The sequence below is a fragment of the Bactrocera tryoni genome, chromosome 5 (assembly GCF_016617805.1).
Source record: "Bactrocera tryoni isolate S06 chromosome 5, CSIRO_BtryS06_freeze2, whole genome shotgun sequence".
NCBI classification, from domain to species: domain Eukaryota; kingdom Metazoa; phylum Arthropoda; class Insecta; order Diptera; family Tephritidae; genus Bactrocera; species Bactrocera tryoni.
The window spans coordinates 47896196-47918405 of NC_052503.1; the positions used below are offsets into that span (position 1 = coordinate 47896196).

Sequence of the window (22210 nt, forward strand, 5' to 3'; positions counted from 1 at the left end):
ATCAAGAAGGCTTTGTGGCGATTTGGTCTTAAATGGTTTTGCGCGGTCCTGGTGGTTCCGTCGATTGATTTTGTGACTGATCAGTACTTTGTTGGTGCAGTTTTACCGAGGAAGTACTGAGAGGCTGAGCATTGAATTTCTCCGAATTAACGCACAAACTTTGTAATAAAATGACTTCTTGAACTTTTCAGATACAAGGCAGATGAAAAAACACGTTGCGTTTGTTTCAGCTAACCGTAGACAACAAACACATGGTATTAACACAAGGTAGAATTTCAATTAAGAACAAAAATAAACACATCCATTCACTGTGATCCGTAATTAGGAGTTCTGGGCATTACTGCGAACAGTCGACCCTACATAGCTAGTGGCATTGTTCGTGGCCTCATGAAAATTCAGCCTATTTACCTAACCTGACCTATCACGCTCTATATAATAGGTTGTCAAAAAAGTCCTGCGGTATTTTCGCTAGTTGTCGCTGAAAGCGTGTAGTTCTAGTTTCATTCGTCGCATCGGGTCATGCTCTGCTTGGAAAGCTCATTTCACGCGCTAACACGTGTTTGATCGATTATCGTTTCTTTTAAGTAGTTCGCGAGCTATAGCGTCGCAGACATGGAGCAAAATAAAGAGAAAATACGGCATATTTTACAGTACTACTACGATAAAGGCAAAAATGCATCTCAAGCCGCCAATAAAACTTGTGCAGTCTATGGACCCGATACAGTTTCCATTTCCACCGCACAACGATGGTTTCGTTTTCGTTCTGGTGTAGAGGTGGTCGAAGATGCGCCACGCTCCGGAAGGCCTGTCGTCGAAAATTGTGATAAAATCGCTGAATTGATCGAAAGAGACCGGCATAGTAGCAGCCGTAGCATCGGTCAAGAGCTGGGCATGAGTCATCAAAAATTCATTTAAACTTCAATAAAAAAAAAACATCAATAAAAATGCCGCAAGACTTTTTTGACAACCCATATATATTATTAAGTTAATACTCAGTGCGGTTTAATTTGCATAGATTGTAATCTTGCTGGCTTATGGCTGTCATTCAAACTGACCGATATAAAAAAGCAGCTATGAAGGACGTTATTGCTTCAAAGTAAACCTTTCTTCGTTTTTTCCTTTTTTTTTATAAATTGACAGCAAAATTGTCTACGCAAGCTATAGACAAATTATATAACGGAGGATCCAACTAGAGGTACTTTCTTCAAAAGCCTTTTTAAGACAGAGCACGAGTGAGTCGTGTCAAGCTGTTATTTTATTTTTGTTCAGTATCTATTGTTTGGCATAACTTCGTGGAAAGAATTACGTCTGAACAACGTTTACAAAGTGTTCAACTTTATTATGGAATTTACGTTCTGTAAAGAATCTGTGTCCCGCTGAACTTATGGTCAACATAATTGGCCTACTGAGCGTACTATTCGCAACACCATCACCCATCTTAAGATCCAGCATTCAATATTGGATAATATTCGTCCGAATAGAGCACATCCAACACACAGTGAAGAAAGTGCTTGTATAGCAGACGTACCTGAGAGTGTTCACGAAGACCGTGGAGAGTCGATTCGGCGCCGTTTGCAGCAACTCAGACTGAGGTATGGAACGATTTGGCGCAATTTACGTTTAGATTTTAAATTTAAAGCATACATATAAAATACAGCAAGAACTGAAACCGCTCGGCCTTGAAAGCTCTATGGACTCTTAAAAATTTTCAAGAAGATTCAACATTTTCGAGCCAAATTTTGTTCAGCGATGAGAATCATTTAGCAAGAAATGTACACAAGAAAAATTGCCGCATTTGAGAAAAAGAGCAAAGTGCAAAAAAAAAAATGGAATCATCGGTTCATACTTCTTCAAACACTATTTGACTATTTGATGCCTGAAATTGAAGCTCATGATCTCGGCAGCATTTGGTTTCAATGGATTTATTGAGAGAAATCTTAGGTAAGGACATAATTTCACGTTTTGGGTCAGTCGATTGGCCGACAAGATCATGTGATATCACACCGTTAAACTTCTTTCTATGGGGATACGTAAAGTCTAAAGTCTATGCGGACAATCCTGCTACGACTGGCCAGGATGTCAATGCCATTTTTAGAACCATCTGACAAAATATTAAACAATATTAAGTAATTGTAACCAAATTTCATCAATATTTTATTCATCTGGCAGTGTGGAACATAAACTAAATGTTCAATGTTTCCACAAAATCATCAAAAATCAAAGCTTGAGAACCTTCATCAATTTAAATAAGCATACAAGGCAGTTCAATTGCTCACATACATGTGTATATTCGTATGTATGTATAAAACCCATAGATATGTCCAATGGACTTACGCAAACAAGTCACGCCTCAGCGTTTGCAGAGAAAACACGTGAGAAATGTGCGTCGGACAAAATGAATGAGTAGAATTTGTGTGGCTTCGGTCCGCCTCGTGCAACACTTTGTCGAGCAAAGCTGGTTTACTGCCAGCAGAACACGTTGAAAGACACATGTGAGCAATAGCTTGCGACTTCTATATGTATAACGGTATTTAATGTGAATAGCAGTGCACAAACACACACAAATGTCTACGAAGAAAAGCAAAGTGTCGCGTTTCTATTATTCCTAAGGAGCCTGCGTTAGACGGCACGCACATTGTACTCATGCATGCGTACATCCAAACACACACACACGCTCCGGTCCTCCTCCCACAACTGCGTGAGTGCACACGGCAACTTCGGTGTTGAAAATGGGTGTGTACCGTGGGCGTTGTGCGTCGTCTTCACATTATTAACAGTCAGCAGGATAATTTAATTTCACTTATATCAAATTGGGGCAACAGGCGCCAGAAAAGCAACAACCACAACACGTTGCATGTGTAGCCAATTCAGCCGTTACTCTTTTTTGAGTAACTAGTACATAATTTCACATTGCCTGTCTCATTAAACGAGCGTCTGGCAACTCTTGGGCTAAACACTGTGAAGACAAGCTTTGTTTTTGTTATTATAAATTATTATACATACATATGTGTGTGTATTATTGTAAGCTGAGTATATTCTTCTGAGTCGTCACATGTCATCACTTTCATAATGCGGCACAATTCAGGGTTAAGCTGCACTCCGACATTCAAGCATAAGGTCGCACTCACCGGCCGTAAAATAATTGTACTGTGGGAATGTGCGTCCCAGCTGATAAACGAATATCCTTAACCATCGACATTGTTTGTTATTTGTGCCACGGAACTGCCGTTAAACATTATATCGTGAGGCTTAGCCATTCGACTCGTCAGTCACGCCACTCTGACCTACTCCTCATTCGTTTTTCTGTTTTCGCTGCATTGCCATTCTTTCCTTTTCAGCTCTTTCAGAACTAGAGCACACCACGATCTCACGCTATCCCACACTAGTTTCGATTTGGTCATAAACCGCACTATGTTTTTATACCGCCGGCAACAAAGAAGATGTACTATTCCGCCTTTTCTCCAATGCTGTCGGAGAAAAAAATTCATCTCAACGTCATGATCATAAAACACACGTGCTCTGTCAAAACTGCGTTAGACGAAATCTACAAGTATTTCTCCATGTTTCCTATCTAACCGTACTTTTTTAATTAGCCTGTGGGTCATCTACCCGTTATAGCTGCATCCCATCGTTTTTGCCTCTCATCGTCGCACATATGTACCTTTTGCGATGTGCGCTTTGTAGCTAAGTCTCTTGTCTATCAGTACTCCTAAGTACCTAAGCGACTTGTTGGTCATAATACTATGGCCGTCGATATTTAGTTTGAGGTCTTCAAGCTTCTTCCTGCTTCTGATTAACACAGCTTCTGTTTTTTGCCCAGTGAGTTGTAGGTTTGTTGCCGTGAGCCATGCTTTGAGCGTTGACTCCGCATGATTGCAGAGGTTCCCAAATGAGCCAAGTTTTTTTGCTACTACAGTTATGGCAATATTCTCCGCGTACTGGATGATCTGTAGCTGCTATGGAAGAGGGAGACTCAGCACTCCGTCGTGCAACACATTCCACAACAGTAGGCCAAGTAATGAACGTAGTGGAACTCCGTCCGTTACCGTATATTTTCTTTGTCTGTCATCCGTATCATACAGTAACAGCCGATCAGATAGATAGGTGAATATAATCTTAACCAAGTAAGCCGGGGTTTCGTTACGTTCTACGTTAGTTAAACGCGTTTTGACCATCAAATTTGATTACTGCGCAGTATTCCTTCGTACCGCACAGCCATTTGGTACCTTCTGTTGCCTTGTTACCTATGTCAGTAAGCTTCTTAATCGTAGCACCGGTTGATCTCTCTTTGCGGAATCCATATTGGTTGTCGGAGAGACCCTTCTTCTCTTCTTTTTCTAAATGCCGCTCAAATCGTACACAGATTATACGCTCTAGTATCTAGCCAATCATATCTAGCGTTCAGAGCGGTCGATATGAGCTGGGCTCTCCGGCTGGTTTAATTGTTACATAGTTAGTTTATCTATATGTCTGTATGAGTAAAGGAGAGGAAAGAATTTATTTTATGTCAGCTGGAAATAATGATTTAATATGAAATTTAGTTGCATATAATAAAAATGTGTGCAAAGAATTTCAATGTTACAAGCTCCTTTTTCTTGGCCTCTGCAAGCTTAAATAAGCTGAATCGGTTAAGATCCAAAAATGAGAATATCGTAAAGTTCTTGAAGGACGAGTCAACGTATGCAAAGTTTTTAGAATCGTTAAATGCAGCAATTCAACAGGGCTCTGCTGTCATTTTGCTGGTATAGGATAAAACAATTGTTCCTAAAATCTGCGGAAGGCTGCCTTGGCATCGAAGTAAATGTTGAACCTCAGACCACACATGGAGCTTAATGAACGGACGTCGAACAATAAAAAATCAACAAAATCTTCTGGCTGAACTTCGTTGAGTTTATTCGAAAATTGAGGAATTACATTAGTTTAGAGATCCAGCACCAACAAGCTGTTTCTCTGTATGTAGTTTCTATGACGCTAAATATGCAGAACTCGATTTTCAACTTGTCTTATTCAGTAGCTGATTGGTACTAGTAGCTGAATGTAGGAAATCTTCAGATTTTTCAACGCTTTCAAAACACCAAAAAACAAATTTGCGAAATGGTACTTTAACTTTATTTTTATTTAAAAGCCATCATTTAATGGTAAATAAAAATATAATCAACTTAAGCGACTGGGGCGAAACCGATGCGGCTATTGCCCAAATCGAATTCGGCGTAGTACAAGTCAAGGAAGATATCACCCAAGATCCAGAAGTCGGTACCAATGTAACTGACGGCAAGTGAGCACTGATCGTCTTCATTAAGAATGTATTTTGAAGCCGGTACAGAGAAGGTTACACCACCAATGACGAAGTCAATATCAGGCAAGCTGTCCACCGACGAGCAGGAAACGGTGCTATCACCATCGGGATCAACGATGTTCACGAATGCGTTGTAGGCGCTGTATGGGGCAACCAGGAGTGAGGTGCCAGTATCAGCGATGGCTTGGCAACCGGAACTGCACAAGACCTGTCCGTTCATGGTAGCACCACCCAAACTGAATTGCCAATAAGTTTCTTCGGATAAGGACACATAGGTGAGACTACCTTGGTAGAGGCTGGAATCTGAACCACCCAAAATCAATTGACCACCCTGAGTGGAGGTACCAGCTGAGGCCAAATAGAAGGAGAATAAGTTCTCACTGACCAAACCCTGTGAATACAGGTTGTAGAAAGGTGGCACAACATTGTTAACGGCAATCGACTGGAAGGCCATACCCAAAATACCATCGAAAGGAGAGTCAACGAAGGTGTCACCAGGCTCTGCTGTAGCTTCGGCGAAAACTTGCTTTTTAATACTGAGTCCACCTACGCTAACGGTATCCTCCGACAAGAAACCGGACAAACTGCCGGAACCGTATTCGATGGAGAAGCTTTCACCATTTTTCACATAAGTGCTGGAAGCGCTCGAGGTGTACTTGTTGTGATTTTGGCAAGCTTCGTCGCTGCTGGAACAGCTGGATGATGGCACCCACAAGTTGGATGAGCCAGTATCGAAGAGTACCAGGAAGTCTTGCGCCGGTGTACCGATGGTGATCTTGCCATAGTAAGAAAAGTTATATTCATTCTCCAATTCCACAGTGGCGCTGCGTGCTCCGGGTATATTGTATTTGCTACGCAAGTAGGCCGCCTCGGCCTTCACAGATGCTCTGGTTCTGGACGCAAATGGTCAGAAATGCGAAATACTTTCAATACTTATTTAGAATGAGTAAGCCTAAGTAACTTACTCTAACTGTGTTATCACGGTCGTGTGACAACTGTTGATGGGTACAAGTGTGTCGAAAATTGCCGGACCGTCGCTTTTATAGGAACAGCGCGGCGTCTTATCTTGACGCGTTATCGGTGTGCGTAACTTTTGGTAATTGCACGCACAAAACGGTAAATCTATTAATAAAACTATTTCTTATTATTGGAAAATGAAAAGTTGGCGCATGTTTTGGGTAATTCCGAGATTACAGCGCTGCGTGTTTTTTATTTCTCGAAGCTATGGTCACACGAGTTGCATGTGTCTCTATCTTTAATTAAGTATATGCGTAAGTAACTATACATGCAAGCATATCAGTGAAGTTCGTGTTTATATTATTGGTTGTTGCAGTTGAAAATATCTGATATAGTAAAGGACCATGCTGATTGCTTGTATAATTGTTTTTAAAATGATAACAGTGTACGTGAGCAAAAATAACTTTATTAATTGTTTAGAAAATTCTGGCGCCATTGGCGCATTTTCAATGCGCATACTAAGATTAAGGTTCTATTTACTTAAACTGTTTTAACAAATTTGGAATAGATTGTTATCCAAGACAGTTGTGCAATCTCCGTACAAATTTTTGAGTCGAATAAGATATAGTTTCGATACAAGCTAATCGGTCAGAACCAAAAAATGTTTCTTCGTAAGAAATTGTTTATATCCATAAACTTAGCTAGAAAACAAAACTAACAAAATATTCTCCGTTGGATGCAAGCCGTTGGCCATTGGTTTCATAATCAACAAAGCAATTTATATATACTTACATATCAAGCATGTTCTCTTAATCGCGTGATTTCAATTCGGAACCGAAATAACAATTCGTACGATCTACCTTTAGTTAGAGAAACGTCCACATCGAGTTTTATAAAATCGGCGGCAAGTCTTAGGTTTTTGACTGAAGATTCATATAAACGTTCAGTTCGAAAGGATATCGATATTGCTCTGGATAGAAGCACAGTATTCAAAATTTTATCCGAAATGATTAATGTTTTTGAAAATATTTTATACACGCAGTGGATTAAGCTTCAAATGTGAGAAACTAATTCCAGAAAAGCAAAACTCCATTCTGTCTAAAAGTTTGGAATACCAGAAGTGATAGGTATAGGTTGTATTGATGGCACTTATGTAAGTTGCTGTAAATCAGTCAAAGTTCATACCACATTGCAAATTGTGCCAAACGTATGGGCATACTCACAACTATTGTGGTAAGCAAGCAAGATGTGTGTAGTGTGCGGGAAAGCATAAGACCACAGAGTGTCAAAAACCTGATCACCATCAACCAAAATGCTGCAACTGTGGTGATGCTCATACTGCTAACTGCATGAATCGTGACCAAAGAATTGGTACAAACAAAAATGACTCACATACATCACTTAAAGCTCGGATGACAAAAAAGCCAAAGGCTCCCAAAAAACACAATACCAACCAATTGCTGAAAATAAAGTTTCAACAGCAATAGAGCTAACCTCTTCGCCAGTTGTAAAAGAGAACACTTGTTCAAATGATGCTAGTATACTCCAACAAATCTTGGGAAAGATTACAAATCAAAATGAGTTTATCATTGCACTGGACAAAAGAGGCTTCATAAGCTCGAAAAAGCAGTACAAAAAAATAAATGAATATGACTAAATTCTTCTAATAAATGAATATGACCAAATTCTTAAAAGTTATGCTATGGAACGCTAATGGCCTTGCTAAACACCAAAATGAGCTAGAAATAATACTCGTTACTGAAAAAACTGATGAATGCTTGATATCTGAGACCCATTTTAGCAAGCAAACGTACATTAAATTCAGAAACTTTGAAATTAATCATGCAATGCATCCGAATAATTGTACATGCGGAGGAGCTGCCATTATCCTAAGAAGCAACATAAAATACCACGATAACGATAGATAGTGTCGACAACTTGTCTCCCAAGACATCAAATAAAATAGAACTGAACAATAAACATAAAAACCGATTTAGAATGGGTGACGGTTATAAAACATATCTACTGAGGCTCGAGACTTTATAACCACAAGGGGCAGAGAGTTATTTACAACTCTTCAGATGACTGGGTGCAGTATAATTGTCTACAGGATCACCAACTTACTGGCCAACACTTAAAATACCAGATCTTATTAATTTTTTTTTATTACCAATCATATTTCTTCTAATTATATGTGCATAGAATGATTGATAGATGACCATATGAATGATTATTCACTTTGGAAGTGTACAAAAAATTTTCTCGACCCGTAACTCAGCATCACCCAATCAGAAAACAGACCAGGCATGGGCCAAGAGCGGTAAAGAGAAAGCAAATGGTTTTTTTCGGAATACCTTGAAGGTGTCTTTAAAACATATGACATATCCAGTGCAGCAGAAATGGTACCACATTTTTACGAGAATTATACCAAAATTCCTCTAATTACTAACGATGAGGTATGTGCAGAAATAAAAAAACTGAAGTCTAAAAAATCATCTGGGTTTGACTTTATCACCAGCGAAATACTGAAACAGTTTCCTCAAAACGTTACAAGTAAAATTACTGCTATAATGAAAGCCACTATTAACCTACAATACGCATCTATTTATTGGAAAACTGCAGAGGTGATTATGTTTAATAAACCTGGTAAGCTATCGCATGACTTCGCATCGGCCCATATCTCTTTGCGTCTTAACAACATAATTGAAGAGAGGAATCTGATACCGGTGCATCAGTTTGATTTTCGCAAAAATCACTCCACTATTCACCAAGTACATGGAATAACTCGGGTCATTGAAAATGCCTTTGAAGAAAACAAAGTTTGCTCGAGCGTTTTCCACGACGTTTCTAAGGCCTTGATAAAGTTTGCCAAGGCGCGCTCATAAACAAAATTTAAATGCTTTTACCGAAAGAATATTGCAATATTTTAAAATTATTATAATTATCGGAACATTTTTCGAATTAACAAAACATGGCGATATGTACTATGTTTTAAAGGAAATAAAAGCTGCTGTTACACAGGTGAGCGTTTTAGGAACCATTCTCTACCTACTCTTTACATGCGCTCTACCACACGATGAAAAAATGACATAATATTTTGTCAAAAAGTCTTGCGGTATTTTCGCTAGTTGGCGCTGAAAGCGCGTAGTTCTATTGTTATTTGTCGCATCGGGTCATGCTATACCTTTTTGGAAATCTCATTTCACGCGCTAACGCGCGTTTGACTGCTTGTCCTTTCTTTTAAGTCGTTCGTGAGTTATAGCGTCGCAAACATGGAGAAAAATAAAGAGAAAATACGGCATATTTTACAGTACTACTACGATAAAGGCTAAAATGCATCTCAAGCCGCCAATAAAATTTGTGCAGCTTATGGACCCGATACAATTTTCATTTTCACCGCACAACGATGGTTTCAACGCTTTCGTGCTGGTGTAGAGGTGGTCGAAGATGCGCCACGCTCCGGAAGGCCTGTCGTCGCAAATTGCGATAAAATCGCTGAAACCGCTGAATTGGTCGAAAGAGACCGGCTTAGTAGCAGCCGTATCATCGATCAAGAGCTGGGCATGAGTCATCAAAAACTCATTTCAATTTCAATAAAAAAAAAATTCAATGAAAATACCGCAAGGCTTTTTTGACAACCCATTATAACAAAATTCTTGTCTACAAGCAGGTGTTCAGACCAGTTTGGACTTATGGGATGGCATCCAGCGACTCCAAAACATAGTTTTAAGATGCACCGTCAATGCGCCTTTGTATCTTCGCAGTAACGATCTCGAACGCGATCTCGGAATTGACTCAGTTGCCGCATCAATCAAGAAATATGCAAAATCTCATATGGAAAGACTTTCTGACCATGTGAACACTGAAGGCAGGGCTCTTGTTGCTCAAAGTAAATGGAAAGAAAGGCTTAGCCGCAAAAGACCGTATCACCTTATACAGTAGCCAGACTCTCTGCAATTTATACGCAGAGCACCATTAACTATTTTATATTATACAATAAGCAAAACAAATTGTTCGTTAGTTTATTATATCCTGCACAGGGTATATTAAGTTTTACACGAAGTTTGTAACACCCAGAAGGAATCGTCGGAGACCCTATAAAGTATATATATAAATGATCAGTATGTCGAGCTGAGTCGATTTAGCCATGTCCGTCTGTCTGTCCATCTGTCCGTCCGTCTGTCCGTGTGTATGTATATATACGAACTAGTCCCACAGTTTTTAAGATATCGTTTTGAAATTTTGCAAACGTCATTTTCTCTTCAAGAAGCTGCTCACTTGTCGGAACTGCCGATATCGGACCACTATAACATACAGCTGCCATACAAACTGAATGATCGGAAAAAAGCTCTTGTATGGAAAACTTTTGCATTTGACGAGATATATTCACGAAATTCGATATAGATTATTATCTAAGGCAACAATGTATTCTCCGAGGAAATTGTTCAGATCGGTTAACTGCATATAGCTTCCATACAAACTGGACACATAGTTACTAAAAGAAATGCACCTGTGAAGGGTATATTAGCTTCGATGCAGCCGAAGTTAACGTTTTTTCTTGTTTAATGTTAACAATGGCAATGAAAAAAAAAGAAATAAAAAACTAAAATAAAAAAGTGTAAGTAGCTACGGTGAAACCATTTGTAAACGCGTGCACGTTTTGGGGCGAATCTTGAGTTTCGGAAAGTCGTTATCTTTTTACTGCTCTTGGTGTATGTATCTTCGGCTTTCCTGCTTTTCTGTGGACGTTGTGCCTCCACTTCACCAGCGTTAGAAGATGTTTCTGCCCCAAAACATCGGGAATCTTAAGTCCCATCAACGGCCGGAAAAATTCCACAAATCCTCGCAATTCGTTGATTTGGATTCAAATCGCTATCGATTACCTTGCCGAATATGAAATCGGAAAATTGTATTGATTTCGATTTGCAGAACAGAGCGACAAAATGATTTGCCGTTATTCGAACAAGACGAAAACGTTGCGACTTACAAAACATGTCAAACGATTTGAAAACGGAAAATGTGAAAATATTTCCCGAAAACGATTTGCAGAACATGCCTATATATATTATTTTTTATTTTGATGTGAACAAAGATTTAATTCAACAACAATAAAAGCAAACATTACAGCTTCAGCTTACACTCAACGCAGCGAGAAGGGAATTCAGGGCGAATGAATGGGTGAAAAGCAATCCCCCACTTCACGCAGATGAAAAACAGCTTTAAGTTGACACACCGTTAGTCAAGCAAAAGTAAGGAGATAATAAAAAGTTGTTATAAAGGGAGAGGTGAAGTAAGGTTGAATAAACAGCAATACACTCGCCAGTCACAGCCATCGAATTCACTTCAAACAAATGTTACGTATACGCCCCGTGGCTGGTTAGACACAAAATCTGCAACAAACACATATAACAGGATATATACTCCGTTATCATTTTATATACCGTTATGCAAGCAATCACAATCGGCATGATTTGCATGACAACGCTATATAACAGGACAGTGCACACACACGCACATTCAAAATGAACATATGAAGATTGTGCCATTTGCAGACTGTGTGTGCCACAAAGTTAAGCTGATTTTGTATAAAAGTTAACGATGAGAAAAATAATGTAAATATGCGCAACTTTTTAATGTTCTTGTGTGTGTATGTGTATGAAGGTTGTACGTAGGTGAATGACTGTATTAAATGATAAGTATTTGGTTCTTCGTGGCATATTTACATCAGCGAAGTTAAGTAAAGTGAAAGGAGATGAGAGTGGTTATGTGCAGACTGTCATATTATTTACATAATTCGAGAGCCGTTTGTGCGTTTGCACCCTATTTAAAGTCGCTATGATAAATATGCCTAGACAGAAAAATACATTCGCATTTATTTTAGGTTAAATTGAAATTCTCGCCTTTGTAAATATAATAAAGCCAAATTTGTCATGCACACATATCATTAGATATAGATAGTCTTAATATTAGAGTGAAATTAGAGCTGCTTAATCAACGAAATAAAAACTCTTTGCTGCTGCGCTTCGGAGGGAAAACGAAGTGTTAACTTTAACCCTTTACGTTCATTAATATAAATAAGAAATTTAAAAAATAAATTGTTTGGTTTTTGCATATTTTGAAAGCACATATATTTTAGAATATTCGCAGAAAGTTTTAGTTTGATCTGGATTATAGTTTTGTAGATATGAGTGCATTCGTAAGAGTTTCTTAACTTGAGTAGTGTAATCGGTTCTGAAAACTTTCAACGAGTTTTTCTCTAAACACTGTTTTTAGAGTCGGTGAGGGAATTTTCTCTGAAAATGTCCGGCTATACCGATCGACTTAATAATTTTACACGGTCTTGTTGGGCACCGGTCGAAGAAATAAGAGTTTTGTTATAAGTTTCTATTTTATAAGTGACTCTTAGTGTAATTTTCTTTTACAAAAAGTTACTTATTTTAGGGAAGCCGCCATTTTGTCAAAAATCCAAGTGTTGAACAGTCTTTGACCATTACTTTTATTTATCTACAGTAATAACAATTACTTTTGTGTTTTGGACATAAGCAGAAAATCTACCTCATTACAAATCGGAGATCTTCCTTCAGATTGTTAACGGAATCAAGTACACCCATTTGCGATTGAATCCGTCAAGAAGCTATTGGAAAATCTGATATCGGATATATAATCTGACCGATCAACAGCAAAAAATCCGCTTGGGAACGCTATTGGCTAAATCTTCACATTCTTTTTAGTGATGGAGTTCCATACCTCTACACATCTTGTATATAATTTCGCCTTTGTTTTCGGTGGATAGGCTTAATTGTGTTTTTTTTAACCACAGGTTCTCGATAGGAGTAGTATCTCGACTTTGAGGGGCAATTCAAAAGTTTCAATTCGTTGAGTGTTGGAATGACATCGCGGCTGGTAATAGTTGGATGACTTCTTCCAAACGTAATGTATTCCGTCTTCCATGCAGATAAGTCTTGCTTTCGTCTGTCCAAAATACATTCGCCCGCAGTTCTGGAGTCCAGTTTTGGTGCGCTTTAGCAAATTTTAGACGTAGATAATGATGATTTTTTGTAAGCAAAGTTTTTTTTTAATTTTGGGCCTGGCTTTAAACGTTTGTTTTTTCAACTCGCGGTGTACAGTCATGCGAGAAAATTGTGTTATCCAATTCCTTTGAATCTCCGTACTTGATTTTACTGCTCGCGAGGTCATCAAACGGTTAATAGTTCGTTTATCGTGTTTACTTAAAACGGATCGTCAACCAGATCGATGTTTTGGTACTGATATTTCATGACAATTTGAAAAATTTTTTACTGACCCAAACGAAATTTCAGCTAAACTTGCAACTTGCCGATATGAGAGCCTTTCATTTAGCCATTAAAGCACAGTTTTTTTTAATAGAGTCAGCAATTTTCTTCATTTTTCTAAAACCAAAAAAGACGATGTGAAATAGCTTCACAAAAAACAGTCTTTCTAATTCTACTTACCACTTATAACATAAAAAATATTTCGATTTTAATTTTTAATATAGCTAATGGTATTTAAAATACTCGAAAATTGTTTATTTGGTCTTGGCTATGCTCACACGCCCCAACGCAACTGATGTTATAATTGAGCAAATGTGTACGTGACGCAAACCAAACACCGCCAGAAACATAATGAGAAATGATATCGTTATGTTTCGCCGAAAAAAACTCAACTAGTGTACCTTTGTATGAAACTGCATTTGAATACATACAAGGTCTGTCGCAAAAGAAACAGAACTTTTTAAATATAACCGTTTCTGGTGGCGCCACCTATTGGTGTGTATATGATATAAAAGGTTTGATCTCTTGTTGACATTTCGTAAAAATTTTATAACAATAGGATAAATACAATCGATGTTATCGATCAAAAAGTGACAGCAGCTTTTGGTCATCGGTCGTAAAATGCAAGGAGCAAATATTAAATTTTGTTTTAAACTTGGGAAATCGTTTACTGAAACATTTCAAATGATGAAAAAAGTTTATGGTGATCAGTGCCTATCCCGTAGTAATGTGCATGAGTGGCTTAAGCGATTCCAAGAAGGTCGTGAGGACCTCTGTGACGATCAGAAGTCGGTCGTCTTCAGAAGTCAAAAATAAAAACAATGCTGATTTGTTTTTACGATTCCGAGGGTATTGTACACCGAGAGTTCGTCCCACCTGGGCAAACGATTAATGCTGTGTTTTACCTTGGTGTTATGAAGCGTCTTTTGTCACGCATTCGTCGTGCTCGACCACAATACCGTGAGGCAGTGTACTGGCGCTTATTGCACGATAATGCGCCGTGTCAGCGGTCGACGCTTGTTCTTGACTTTTTGGCAAAAAACTCTATATTATCCATTAATCGCTCACCCTACTCACCTGATCTGGCACCCTGTGATTTTTGCCTTTTTGGAAAACTTCATTTGCCCATGAAAGGACACTGGTTTCAGGACATTTCAGCTATCCAAAAAGCGACGACCGATATTCTCAAGAGCATTCCGAAAAATTACCTTAAACACTCATTTGAAATGCTTACTGCCGGGCTAAACGCTGTATGGAAGCACAAGGAAACTACTTTGAATAAAAAAATATAACTTTTGAAAAATATTAATTTTTTGTTGTTTTTTAACGGTGCTGTTTCTTTTGCGACACACCTTGTGTATATTATTTTCATCACATTAAATCATTATACAAGTAACAGGTGGCGCAAAAATTACCTTCCGATGTTTTTTGGATAATGAAAAACTTTGACTCTGCTTGTGGATTATTTTTATTTGGTCTTTTAAATTTTTGTACATCAAGTCGAGAATATGATATCATGTAAATGGCCGCCGCCACAGTTGATTGTCATTTGAGCCCTTTTTATGGCATTTTCCATCACTTTAGCCAGAACTTACGGCGATAGGTCCTCACATTCTTGACGGATAATGTATTTAAAACCTACAAGAGTCTGAGGCTTGTTGACATAAGCCCGCGACTTCAAAAAGCCCCACAAAAAGAAGTCTAGAGCGGTCAAATCAGGCGATCTTGCTGGCCAGTGCAAATCGACAAAACGGGAGATTAGGCGTGCGGGAAATGCATCCTTCAGCATGTTGATTGTGGCACGCAGTGGCTACAGTTTATTTTCGTATATTTCGCATGTGTTTACTACACAAATGTCAAAACAAAACTGACATTAGAGGTCAATTGCAAAATTTATACCATCTTCTGGCAATCTTCTGAATTTTGCGCCAATCTGTATATATGAAGTAAAATAAATCAGACATCTATGAGGTGAGCAAAACTATTATATGTACTTTGTAGCAACATGTTGGAAACTGTTTTCACAAAGCCGTTATGTTGTTCACAAGCTAATATAAAAACTATCAAACTAATCTAAACAGTTCATGGAGCCAGCACTTCCTCAGCTTATTGTCTGCATTATCTCACACTCTCAATTTCTTTCGTAGAATGCCTTTGTCACCAAGTGAAACTTGCTCGGCTTTTAGCGCACTTTATTAAAAGCAAATCTAAGAATTTTCCACGCTTCATTAACAAGTTAATAACGTTGTTGGGGGAATTTCACGCTAAATCTCTAAAATAGTGTGAGCTTGTACATGCCGTGCTGCGAAAGACGACACCTACTCGCCGTCTGAGTGAACGAGGTATTTACTGAGTGGTGTGCTCTTCCTTGAGTTGGCAAATAGCAGCACTTCACTCACAGCTGCCGTGTTTGTGCTCGTGCCTCTATTGCGAGGACAATTTATGCCAAGTTTGTGAATTTGCACAGCGCTTACCTGGCTGGCAAAATGACAGGCATGCTCAGGTAAGTGGGGTGTCTATTCGTACACACTGCTGATTAAGTAAAGGATTGTGTGCGGAGAGCAGTGTTATTTGAGTTCATTGTAGAGAGGATAATATTGATAATGTCAATAAATTTTCTTGGCTCGCCGACGACAGAACAGTTATAAGTAAATTTCAAGTGCTCAAAATGAATCTAATCCAATTCAGGCAGGAAAATGTCAATAATCATTGAAACGAAATTCGGAACACGCCCCTTTTCTAACATACCTACTATATATCTTTAAAATACCACACTAACTTTTCATATATGCAATAAATTTATCAGCAGCTAAGTGCAATTAAATAAACTGATAATGTTTGCCTCAAGGCAAATCAGTCTTCTTTGCTCTAAATTTATTGTAGAACGTTTAAGAAGCAACTAATTCCGCCCAGCTATTATCCTAACTTGCCTTTTTATCTTTTATTGCAGATAGTTATCAGATGATAAGGCAGCTCAGCTTGTTTGTGTGATCTCCGTTAATTGATTGCGCCTAAAATGATTTTTGACGGCTATTGCGGCCTAGCTTACAATCACTGAGGTAAGTAGATTATAAACGATGTTATCGGAGTACTTAAAATATATTGCAGATATCGCATTTAGTGCTTCAAATAATTGTTATATAATGCATTTCTAATTAAAAAAACAAAAAAAAAAAGCAAATTAATAAATTATTTTTTATTTGCGAAAAGAAAAAAATGCTATGAAATGACAAGATTTCGTCTTAATATTAATGACATTGTTTTTAATCTGATACAAACTAATACATACATTGTGACAAAAAAGTATCCGGAAAATTTAAATAAAGCGCAAAATATTTAATTATTCATCAATATATGTTTTGCTGCCTTCAAAGTAATACCCACCAGATGCAATACACATATGTATAACAACGATTTTTCCAGTCCTCGAAACACTTTTCGTAAGCACTTTTTGTGATAACCTTCAGCCCCTTCAGCGAATTTCGCTTTATCTCTTCGATTGACTGAAAACGGGTTCCACGGAGTGGCCATTTTCAGTTTGGAGAACAAGAAAAAATCACACGCAGCCAAATGTGGTGAATGCGGTGGTTGATCGATGGCATTCATTGCATTTTTGGCTTTAAATTCGTTCAAAATCGTGGCTCGATGCGATGGTGCACAATCATTGTCTAAAATCCATAAATTGTTCTTGCACACTTTCCGGTCAAAAGAAAAATTAGAACTTCTTATTAACCTTCTGTCCCTCCGAAACAATTTCATGATGCACCAAACCACGAATATTGTCAAAAGAAATGAGCGTCACCTTGATTTTTGAGTGGTTTTGGCGTGTTGTTTTTTGATTTCGACTCGTTCATAAACCCACGTCTCATCCGCAGTTATAATGCTCTCCATGAATGTGGGAACAGAATTCGCACGATCAAGCATATCCAAAGAGACCTTTTCACAGCACTCTCTTTGAGAGAAATTTAGCTTTGTCGGAACGAGTCGAGCAAGAATGTGTTTCGAACCCAGAATGTCCACCGAAATCATTCCAACGGACCTTTTCATTACCTACAACATTGCCACATAACTTTATTCTATAGGTGTAATAATTAAACCTTTCAAAATTAAACCAGCCCGTAAATTATTTTCATAATAAACAATCGAACATGTCAGCATATTTTGGAGAAATGAAAAGGAGCGCTAGTGGTCGCTGAATAGATGCTCGAAAGTATATGTGAAAATTAAAGAAAACTCAGCGACTCTTCTCCTTCGATGGTTTAACGAGTTTCGACGTGGTCGCAATTCGATTTTCGACGATGCTGATGACCGCAGAGAATAAAGTGGTCTTCCCAAAATATATCAGCTCAACAAACTTCCTACTCATCCAACGTGTTCTTCATATTTCGCTCATTGCGAATTCCTCATTTCCAAAAAAGTTACTCTTCGGGCAGATATTTGTGTCGTTATGAAAAGGTTATCGCCACCACCGAGAGTCAATTTGTACAATCGGCATTTTTCCGAAATATATAGGTTGTCAAAAAAGTCTTGCGGTATTTTCGCTAATTGGCGCTGAAAGCGCGTAGTTCTAGTTTTATTCGTCGCATCGGGTCATGCTATACCTTTTTGGAAAGCTCGTTTCATGCGCTAACACGTGTTTGATTGATGTCGTTTCTTTTAAGTGGTTCGTGAGTTATAGCGTCGCAAACATGGAGCAAAATAAAGAGAAAATACAGCATATTTTACAGTACTACTACGATAAAGGCTAAAATGCATCTCAAGCCGCCAATAAAATTTGTGCAGTTTATGGACCCGATACAGTTTCCATTTCCACCGCACAACGATGGTTTCAACGTTTTCGTTCTGGTGTAGAGGTGGTCGAAGATGCGCCACGCTCCGGGAGGCCTGTCGTCGAAAGTTGCGATAAAATCGCTGAATTGGTCGAAAGAGACCGGCATGGTAGCAGCCGTAGCATCGGTCAAGAGCTGGGCATGAGTCATCAAAAATGCATTTCAATTTCAATAAAAAAAAATCAATAAAAATACCGCAAGACTCTTTTGACAACCCATTATTTGGGTTTTTCGTTTGCAGGTTAATTACTGACTGGCTCGCCCTTGTAATTCAATTATACAAATACAATCAAGAACAGAAAGCTTAGCTACACTTTAATGATTGAAACAAAATTAGGGGAAACGGATGAACTTTGCGGCGACGAAGTCGTTTGGTCACCTCGAGAAATTTAAGCCAAGAGTTGATAAAAAACTTGCGTAAATTCTTAAAACTATTTACATTTCAACCTTCTGAAAATCTAGTTCTATGCAATGCAGCAAGCTAAAAAATGCGCCAGTGAAAGCTTTTATAGCTTCGATGCTGCCGAAGTTAACGTAGAGAACACTTTGTTTTTATTCGTGAATGAGAAAGAACTGTTTCAGTGAAACGCTAACTAACACAATGAAATCATAATGGAATAATGTGGAAAAAAATTATTTTTTTTGCTCACGAAGGCTAACTTTACGAGCTTCTTTGTACACTCACATTAATGTATGATATGTACTATATATGTATGTATATTCGTATAAATATCTCGCTGCAGGCAGTGATTGTGAAGGATTGATATTTGTAGCATGTTGGCTCTGCGAAAGTGCGTAGGCGGCTTAACAACCCGCATTCATTTCATTTGATTATTTGCATTGCTCTCGTTTCGTTTTCCTGGAAATTCGCTGCTATTTTTAGCAACGAGCACATTCAAGCTCTGCGGCTGCGCCTTCCATTGCCTCATGACTTCTCAATATGTAAGCAGGCGTTGCGCCACACTGTAATCGATGCCATAAATTTTAAACTCACGGCTACACACATACTAAGTATCAGTATATATTCATACGTATATGTGTCTATAGAGTAATGAATGTACCTATTATATTTGTTTATATATGTGTGTGTTTCTTTATATTATAAAATATCCGTGCACCTTTCATTTCAACTGCTACTTGCATCGAAATCAATTATTTTAATGGAGCATTTATTATTGTATACTATTATGTAAACAAATGTGTAAGCACTTAAGTACACATGTACATATATGTTTGTGTGTAGGTAAGTGAACACACAAAAAGCGATAAATACCTAACATTATTTTCATTGAATGCTTCATTGTTTTCCTATTCATTTGCACAAAGCATATCGAGAATTTCACTCGCTGCAAATAACTTATGTAGTAAAGTCCTCTCTCGACGAACAAAAACCAAACTCTATAAGTCACTCATAATTCCCGTCCTGCTATATGGTGCAGAGTCTTGGACGATGTCAACAACGGATGAGTCGACGTTGCGAGTTTTCGACGGAAATGTTCTGTGATGTTGTTTATGGTCCTTTGCGCGTTAGCCACTCCGTTGGAAGGACCAAGTGGAGAAGGACCTGGCTTCGCTTGGAATTTCCAATTGGCGCCACGTAGTGAAAAGAAGAAACGACTGGCGCGCTGTTGCTAACTCGGCTATAATCGCGTAAGCGGTGTCTACGCCAATTAAGAAGAAGAAGAATGGTGACTCATGGAGTACGTGTGGATAGCTAACTGACCAATAATGCATTTTTTGCGCGCTTTGACAAAGCCATTCAGCCAGAAATTAGCCTCATCGCTGAAAATGATTTTTCGAAGAAAATCCGGATAGTTTTCAAGTTGTTGCTCAGCCCAATTCACGAACATGCGACGATTCTGGTGGTCAAGCGGCTTCAGTTCTTGCGTCAATTTGATCTCGTAAGGATTTAGGACAAGATCTTTTCACAAAATTCGCCGCAGTGACAGAGATGCCCAACGCTTGAGAACGACGTATGGTAGACTGATTAGGGTCTTCCTCAATTGATGCGTTAGCGGCAAAAATATTCTCGACACTACGGGTACGGGAACATTTTGTACTGTGCCTGTGGACTCAAATGCCACTAGACGCTCAATTGTTCATCGGACCGAATGATTATGACGATCATAAATTGGACGTTGCGCTCTTTTGATGAGGTCCCTGACTGCGAATTTCGGTAGTAAATTTTAATAATTTTGACTCGTTGTTGGATCGTACATCTTTCCACGATGAAATGGCAAACTTTACTGAAGATAATTGTCGAAAGAGCGGGAAGGGATGTGGCGTAGTTTGCTTGTGCAGCGTCCCTATTAAAAAACCCGTTGTATCTTTATATATATAAATCTTCTGACCGGGTGTTTGTAATTGAACTGCTCCTAAACGGCTTGACCGATTTTGATGAAATTTTTTGTGTGTGTTTAAGGAAATTCGGGGATGGTTTAGATTCACAATTTGGTCCACTGGAAAATGTTTTTTAAATTAATTTTTCAAAAATTCAGTTTTATTACGATTGAAGAGCACTCAAACACTTCTCAGAATCAGTTATTCGTTGTTTTTGTAGGATTATGAACTTGCGAGGCACCCACTTTGCACAGAGCTTTCACCTCTTTAAGCTTAGCAAATATCTTTTCATCGGTGGATTTCCCTGAGCCCAAATTCAACAGTATTTTCCCCCAAAAAGCAATGCTTTATTAACACTCGAAATGCCTTATGATCCATTTTTTTAAAAACTAACACAAGTTGCTTCATAAAAATGCTATATCTCATTAACTAATAGTTATAATCCAACCAATAGAAATCATATAGATGGTAGTAGTAGTATTATCTATGTATCAGCCACAGTGAAGCGTGGACGGGTCCTCTAGTATATTTATATTTTTGTTTACCTTCGGAGGTAAGTGCGTGGAAAAGATGCCGCTGGATGTGGGCTTCACGGAGCAGTGGTCCAAGTTATCAGCGATGAAATTGAAGTGCGAGAGGATTTCGGAATGTTCCCATTTAAGGCGTTTAGTGTGTCCAGCTCTCCGAAGTTTGACAGGCATGGTATATGTAGAATAGCATTAAGTGCCATCGTTAGTGCTGTAGGTAGTGCACTGCTGATGCTAATGAGAACCGCACTCCACCAGACACACACGTCATGGCACAGTACCACTAAGCCACTTCTTTACTCCCAGCTAGCTACTACATTGAGGCACACTTGTACTCTTGTATTAACTTGTATCCACGGACTTTCCTTTAAGCATAAAAGCAGCAGTATCTGCATAGGTTGTCACCAAACAGCCTCGTCCTTCATGTTCTTTCAATAGGTCATTTTCCACTAAGATCTAGAGTAAAAGAGTTCAACTGTTCTATAAGTTTTGTTTAAAAAAATTAAAATCTAAATTTAATATCGAGATTTTGGTGTCGAATGAAATATATGTGATAAGCTTTTAAGTGAAACGAGTTCTTAAATTATGAACCATTAACTAAAGAGCTCTAGAAGAACTTGCTGAAAAGCCTTTAGAGTTTTCAAAACTTAAATTCATTATCAAAATATTGGTGTTGAGTTAAAGCTATGAGATTTTGTTTTACATTAATAAAGAACATGAGAAAAATTTTGAGAAAAATATTATAAATGTATCGCTCTCATTTTGCATTCAGTGTATACCACGCGTAATTCCAGCTCTCTGTGGGTAGTTCAACGTTTTGGAAATTTTTCATTAAGGGGGTATTCTTGTCTAGAATTTTGAACAAATCGATTTTTTTTTTTTGCATATCTTGAAAGTTTAGACTTTTAAATATACGACCTTGGAAGGATTTTTCAAAATTCGACTTATTTTCGGAGATACAGCCGATTT

General features: G+C 38.3%; 2 protein-coding genes across 3 annotated transcripts in view; one reads left to right on the top strand and one right to left on the bottom strand.

Annotated features, from left to right (window-relative positions):
- LOC120779062 (regulating synaptic membrane exocytosis protein 2) overlaps positions 1 to 22210 on the top strand; it is a 414623-nt gene that overhangs the window by 90992 nt on the left and 301421 nt on the right. For both annotated transcript variants that reach the window (XM_040111195.1, XM_040111196.1), the window contains exon 2: positions 16496 to 16604. The gene's annotated coding sequence lies outside the window, so the exon portion shown is untranslated. The remainder of the gene's footprint in view (positions 1 to 16495; positions 16605 to 22210) is intronic.
- Positions 5160 to 21415, bottom strand: LOC120778340 (pepsin-2B-like). Its single transcript, XM_040110132.1, has 3 exons — positions 21260 to 21415; positions 6262 to 6386; positions 5160 to 6189 (listed from the first exon to the last, which is right to left on the bottom strand). Exons 1-3 carry the CDS (start codon positions 21413 to 21415, stop codon positions 5160 to 5162), a joined length of 1311 nt encoding a protein of 436 aa, XP_039966066.1.